At 60.7% G+C, this 837-nt stretch overlaps 1 protein-coding gene across 1 annotated transcript in view; it reads left to right on the top strand.

Moving 5' to 3' along the window:
- The first annotated feature begins 473 nt into the window (after positions 1–473).
- Positions 474–837, top strand: part of ENPP6 (ectonucleotide pyrophosphatase/phosphodiesterase 6) — a 31,067-nt gene continuing 30,703 nt past the window's right edge. The window contains exon 1 of the mRNA XM_005415680.3: positions 474–508. Coding sequence (XP_005415737.2) covers positions 474–508 — 35 coding nt within the window. The remainder of the gene's footprint in view (positions 509–837) is intronic.

An 837-nucleotide genomic window follows, 5' to 3' on the forward strand; every position in this document is an offset into this window, starting at 1 on the left:
GTGACTAAAATGTGAGCACTCTTTCATTTTTAATATGAAATTAGGCACTATCCGGCACTGAATATCTAAATAATATCAACAGCAGAAAATACATGTTAATTCAATGGTTATCTAGCTGAAGCTAGATTTTTCTGCTGGTGCATCAGGAGCTGGATCAGTCCCAGGGCAGCACAGAGGAAACTGAGAGGACAGAGACCTTTGCAGGGACTCTCATCTGTGTAGAGGAGAGCCTGGTCAGCTGGAGCTTTGCGGTACCGCCATGCCATCGAAATGCTGGACCTCAGCTCACACACACACTGCACTTCCCAGCTGGGGAGATGCTTGGTAGAGAAGAGCCTGGTCAGCTGGAGCTCTGCGGTAGCTCCATGCCATCAAAATGCTGGACCTCAACTCACACATACTGCACTTCCCAGCTGGGGAGATGCTTTTTCTTAACCTCACTGGGAGTTCTATCAGAAGCCACAGCCGGAGAGATGCGAAGAAAGCCAGCGTTCGCGCTGCTGGGGATGTGAGGCAGTGTTTCAAAGGCTGCAGCCCCTCTCTGCTGGCCCCCGGCTTGGCGCGGGGCTGGGCTGGGCGGTGAGGGGGCTCCGTGCCGTGCCGTGCCGTGCCGTGCCGTGCCGGCGGTGGCCCCCTCGGCCCCTCGCAGCAGTCGGACTACCTATCCCAGGATGCAGCGCGGCGCCGGTACCTTTAACGCCCCCTGGCGGCAGCACGGGGCGCTCCACAGGCGCGGCGGGCGGGCTGAGGCGAGCGGAGCCCGGGCGGCGTCGAGCGGGGCGAGGGGCGCGGGCTGGAGCCGCTGCCCACCGGCCCCCAAGCCGGGGCGGGGTGCGG

Source organism: Geospiza fortis, unplaced genomic scaffold (genome assembly GCF_000277835.1).
Source record: "Geospiza fortis unplaced genomic scaffold, GeoFor_1.0 scaffold40, whole genome shotgun sequence".
Lineage (NCBI taxonomy): Eukaryota > Metazoa > Chordata > Aves > Passeriformes > Thraupidae > Geospiza > Geospiza fortis.